This window comes from Daphnia pulex, chromosome 5, assembly GCF_021134715.1.
Source record: "Daphnia pulex isolate KAP4 chromosome 5, ASM2113471v1".
In the NCBI taxonomy this organism is placed as follows: Eukaryota; Metazoa; Arthropoda; class Branchiopoda; order Diplostraca; family Daphniidae; genus Daphnia; species Daphnia pulex.
This window is the reverse complement of record NC_060021.1, coordinates 5,862,178-5,867,796: the sequence shown is the minus strand read 5'-3', so window position 1 is coordinate 5,867,796 and position 5,619 is coordinate 5,862,178. Positions and strand designations below refer to the sequence as shown.

Genomic DNA, 5,619 nt, shown 5'->3' with positions numbered 1-5,619 from the left:
TGTTATCATCATTGGCATGTTCTATATTCGGCGCTAGATATACCTCTCTAATCGCTGCTTCCATTTGTTCGTTCACAACATCCCATACATTCTAGTAAAATAAAATAAGATTTATTGTTCAGATCTTTTGTATTTTCTACTTTATCATTGTGCATGTAAGTTTTGGAAAGTAGTAGTCAAATTCTTTCTTGAGAAAGTCACTTATGTAGTATGTGCACAATATGAGAATTATGAAGAAAACTATCTGTGGGATAATTACATCAGCTTCTGGATGAATCACGTCCTCTATGACAAGGTCTAATACTTCATTCTGCCTCTCATTGTTTTGTTCCACCAGCATTGGTTTTGGTCTAGGTGTCCCAGCAATTTCATCTTGTTGCATATCTTCATTCTATGGTTGAAAGAGAGTAAGCAATAGTGAGAAAAAAATATCAGCTTAGTTTGAATTTTGTTTAAATAAGTTTACCAGTAGCTGATGAACTTTTAAGTCTTTCCTTTCCTCATGAAATGGTTCTTGCTGAACTGTAAAAGGATCACAGATAGATTTGATGAAGGATTTTGTTGCTATGCTGTGGGTTAAGTCTGGTTGAAATCCAATTCATGTCTCATCAATGATTACATCACGAGTAACAATCACTTTTCCTTTGAGAGGGATGAAAACCCAATATCCTTTTGTAACGTCATCATATCCTACTAGAAAGCCTTCTGAACATTTGCTTTCCAGTTTGCTTCGTTTGGCGTCAGGCACTAACGCAGAAACTTTTGATCCAAAGATTCTAATTGGTGATAGGTCAGGCTTGTGTTTGTGCATGATTTCAAATGGTGACTGCTCGCGTTTCCCTGGAGGAATTATGTTTCTGATGTAGACCGCGTATGAGGCAGCTTCTGCCCAAAGCCAAAGTGGGGCGTTACTTGAATATAACATGCATCTTGTCATTTCCATAATCGTCCGGTTAGCTCTTTCTGCTGTTCCGTTCTGTTCGGGTGTGTATACACAGCTGGTTTCATGCCGTATTCCCATCTCCAGTGTCCATTTCGTTGTTTCTGCATTCTTAAATTCAGTACCATTGTCAGTTCTCAAAATTTGAATGGAGAAACCAGTCTGGTTCTTGATGAAAGCGTAGAGGGTCTTAATATGGTTGAGGACTTTCGTTTTTGACTTCATGAAATAGGCGGTAATCCAGCAGCTTGCCTCGTCTTTGAATAGCAGCATGTATCTAAACGACACTGGTCCACATACGTCACCGCAGATTCTTCCGCCTATCTTATCAGCTCTTGGTGATGTAGACAGTTTGAATGGGGATTTGTGCAAATTTCCTTTTGAACAGTCGTCACAGATGCAGAAGGTGACTGGTCCGCTTCCCAAGTTGATTCCTTCAACGAGTCTCAAATCTGTCATTCTTCTAATGTTGCGATGATCCGCATGCCCCAGTCTTTGATGCCAAGTTGTGAGTGAGGTCACCTTTTGGGTTGCTGTGTTGGCAAAATCTTCTACGTCTTGCGATCTGATGTTTAGGTAATACATTGTCTTGGCTGCACGTTAACCAGTCAGTATTAGTTGTTTGTTGTGGTAGAAGTTGCATTTGTTTCCAACAAAAGTGCATTCCATGCCTGTTTCCGTCGCAGCTCCAATCGAAAATAGATTAATTCCAATTCCAGAGACATGTAGAACATTTTTGATGATGAAGACACTTTCCTTCCCTTTCATCGACTTTAATTCGCCTTTTCTCGCAACATTCCAATTCAATCACGTGGCTGCACACGCCACCTTTCTCGACTTCAACGCGCCTATTCAAATCAACACGGCACGACTCCATTTGTCTCACCGCATCACGTGACGACAAAAACTCTGCTGCTGCTCATCTATTGAAATTCTACTTTCAAACTGGAAGTCTCCAACCCGAGTCATCGACGACTGTAAAACAATCATCATGACTGAATATCTGCCCTTCGTCTTCCTCAAGACAGCTCTCTCAACTAGCGTTCATCACGTCTCGTTTTCGCTGTCAAAGATGTCATCAACCGCATCACACCAGTCTACACAACGAGTGACCACCGGAATGGATCCGGAACCTATCAAACAACTCAAGAAACTTCCGGCCGGGGAGTATGTCGGAAATATCCATTTCCCTCCCAATTTCTTAACACATTGCAAATTCGCCCCCCTCATTTTGCCACCCTCTCTCACCCCCCTTTTTCCTAACGCCCTCTCTTTGTTCTAGAAATCTCTAGAAGCGACCTTGGCTCCGCCGAGGTAGGTTGCAGCTTCTCTCTCTCTTGCCCTCTCCTTCCAGACGTCGCCTCGCCCGCATCACGGCAGGTTGACTATCTCTCTCTCTCTCAGTTTCTCCCTCTAACTATTCAGTATTACCCACGTTCTCAACTGTATTCATTCTATGTTCCCAATACATGTTTGAAACAGAGTCAGATATTCTCGACAAGTACACACTGCGGCTCTTGTCGGATTTCGGCACGTCGACCGCCATGATGACGTGATACACAGTTCCGGATAGAGGCTTGATAGTTCCGTTAAAGATAATCGCTTCTTTGCTATCGGCATCTTCACTGGTGATTACGAATCTGTCAACTGTTTAATTACAAAATTAAATACGATTTCACGTTATGTGAATTTTGGAATTTCTTGTTTACCCAGAATGTCGGAAACATTGTAATTGTCCATCGGTGCCGTCCAGGTGAGTACCGCCGATGAATTTTTCGAGTCAAAGGCGCTGATGTTTAAATCTGAGATGCGCCCAGGTGGCAAAACATCTCGGCCGTCGTAAGGCAGACTCAACTGGAAACTGCCGCCGTAAACGTAACGGTTGATGGCAGAGATTGGCAGAGATTTCCCGGAGGGAATGAAACATCCAGCCATAGGATGTCCGTTATAAGTGCCTAATTTGCATACCAAAAATGGATGAAATAACAACATTTAACAATATAGAACAATCGATGGATTATATACCGGAATCGACAGTCCCTACTCCGCCGACGATTTCGACGACGTAGGAGAAGCGGATGAAATTGCGGAGCAAATCGTTGAGCTGGGCGGAGTAAACTCCGTCGCCTTTCGTCACATCCGACAAATTGTTTTCATTCAGACTGACGCTGAAAACTGAATCGGCCTTGCTGTCACCGGAGATGTGGGCCAAGAGATTCAAACCGCTGACGGCCTTTTCCTGCTGGGTCGCCAGAGCGTAGATGACGACCCGCTGGCTCCTCCAATCGATTTGTTTATTTTCAATCGAATTCGTCCACGTTTTCACTCTAACTGGACTGACGGAATCACTAGAAAAGAATGTGTCCAGGCGAACTGTGCTTGAGCCCATGACGTCGATGAAATAAGACCAGGTGCCTTTATAAAAATTTAAATTAGATTCAGAGGAGACGAATTAAAATTGACAAAATGCTTATAACCTCGAAAATGATGTTGCCACAATTTGCCGTGTACAGGGCGAATGTGCCGAGTCGAACAATCGGGCACTCTCCGTTTAAAGGGCTGAGCAAAGTTCCTCTCGTTAACGCCGTCATGCTCAATCCATCGTCGAGATGATAAAAGACGAATATCAAACTGGTGGCAGTTGATTCCAGTTGAAAAGTTCCATTATTCCAGCCGTCGATGATTTGGAGTGTCCGTTCTTCCACCTGATGGGAAATTAGTAATTCTAATTCATTTCTCATTTAGTGAATTTCAAATTAAATGGGATCCTTGGCTCGGTAGGATTGCGTTCGGCTGTACACCGACTGCAGGGTATCGGTCATCCACGTCCGAGCGTTACGGTACGGCACTCCTGGAACGAGTGGGGTATTGCTCCTGCTGGGCACGAAGTAGAGCCGTCCGTCACGAGCTAAAGGAGTGAAAATGTCGAAAGCCTGGATGCTCAACGCCAGAATGTGTGGCGCGATCAAATTGCGCCGGAATTGGTCGACGTAAACGCTGAAATTGCTCGGCACTTCCTGGGCGGCTGTGATCAGAAAATTTTCCAAACCGTCACGGAACATCTGTCAAATAATAATCATAAAATTAATTTTCTATGTTTGAAATTCAATCAAATTTGATTGTATTATATTACCTGCATAGTGTTGTCCAGAGCCAAGCTCAGCCCTGCGGTGTTGGCAGTACTTTTGATTGCCAATTCAACAAGATGAGATAGAATGGTCAAATTCTTTTGTTTATTTATCGAGAAATTCGATTGGAAAGTTGGACGTCCGTGTTGCGAATGTCCCAAACTCGCCCAAGCCTAGCTTTACCTGACTTACCTACAAATTATAATGGCGTGCTGGTATATTCACGGCAGACAAACTAGACGAACATGAGTTCGATACACATAAAAAACTGAACCTTTATTCATGTTATCTGCAACAGTTCTTATTCTCTTTGATAATTGCGATCGTGAAATAAATGAAATCGTGAAGTCAAATGAAAATAGAAATGAAATTGAGTACGATTGCTCGGGATTCACTAATGAAATCTTCACGTGTTCTTTCCTTAAATTTGCGTAATTGGTCGACGATGTTGATTGCAAATACAATGGTCAAAGGTTCAAACCTCAGAAATGTGAAAGATTTTTTGAGTAATCTGAAGAGAAATATTTTAAACTTTGACTTTATAAAGTGAACACAAAATATTTTATCAAGGTGTACGTGATTAATGAAAAACATTGAGACTTTAAAAATATTTCCTGTAAAATAATTTGCGGCTATAGTTTGGGACAGAAGGTAAGGCACTATGTGAAAGAGGAGCCATTATCTAATAAAAATGTTGATATAAAATTCTAAAATTTTCACGAAAATTACTGAAACCCTATTTGTTTTCAAAATGCCATTTTAGGAAAAGAATAAAAAAAATTACAATTTGGTTGGATCTGACCAGACTCGATCTAACGCCAATGAAATAGCTTTTGGCTAATAATGCTGAAATTACGCAATAAAACCTACCAATGACGCACATCAATCGATTCACTTTGAAATTCTGCGGCAAATGATGTACAGACATTGTGAAATAACGAAAAACATTTTTTAATTTTTTGTCTCAATTCGCGTCTGCTGTACCAAAATTATCATTTCTCTTCCATATCCTGGTAATGAAATATTTAAAAAACTATACAAAATATTGAAAATACCTTATTCACTATTGTAGAACTTCTTATTCCCTATCTTGTGATATATTTATTTAAAGGATTAGTTCACTTATGCTCTAGATATTCCTTCTACCGTATTTCTTTTGCTAAAAGCCAACACAGAGCCAAAATTTCTTGGCCGTAAACCAAATTCTGAAATTTCAATTTGCGATTCTCTTTTAATCCTAAATATTATCAGATGCCCTTTTGATTAATTGCGTATCCCCATGTATTTTAAATTTAATTAATTAGATTTTGCAATAAACCTCCCATTTTTTGTATTTACCTGAAGAAAAAATCGTCGTTTTTTGGATCTGGCCAGACTCAATCCAACGTCAATGAAATAGTTTTTGGCTAATAATGTTGGTTTTACGCAATAAAACCTACAAATGTCGCACATCAATCGATTTACCTTGAAATTCTGCGTCGAATGATATACAGACATTGTTAAATAACGAAATTAAAAAAAAAAACTTTGGTCCCAATTCGCGTCTGCTGT

At 40.5% G+C, this 5,619-nt stretch overlaps 1 protein-coding gene across 1 annotated transcript; it reads right to left on the bottom strand.

Annotated features, from left to right (window-relative positions):
- Positions 1 to 3,097: 3,097 nt before the first annotated feature.
- LOC124194818 lies at positions 3,098 to 4,154 on the bottom strand. Its single transcript, XM_046589204.1, has 5 exons — positions 4,074 to 4,154; positions 3,709 to 4,002; positions 3,418 to 3,645; positions 3,137 to 3,359; positions 3,098 to 3,102 (listed from the first exon to the last, which is right to left on the bottom strand). The coding sequence occupies exons 1-5, from the start codon at positions 4,077 to 4,079 to the stop codon at positions 3,098 to 3,100; spliced, it is 756 nt and encodes a 251-aa protein (XP_046445160.1). The 5' UTR covers positions 4,080 to 4,154.
- Between the last annotated feature and the right edge of the window lie 1,465 nt (positions 4,155 to 5,619).

Excerpts from the sequence above, each read along its gene's own strand:
- LOC124194818 (XM_046589204.1), bottom strand. Across the intron at positions 3,646-3,708 it reads CGCAATCCTACCGAGCCAAG|GTGGAAGAACGGACACTCCA; the intron begins GATCCCATTTAA and ends ATTTCCCATCAG. Across the intron at positions 3,360-3,417 it reads GTGGCAACATCATTTTCGAG|AAAGGCACCTGGTCTTATTT; the intron begins GTTATAAGCATT and ends TTAAATTTTTAT.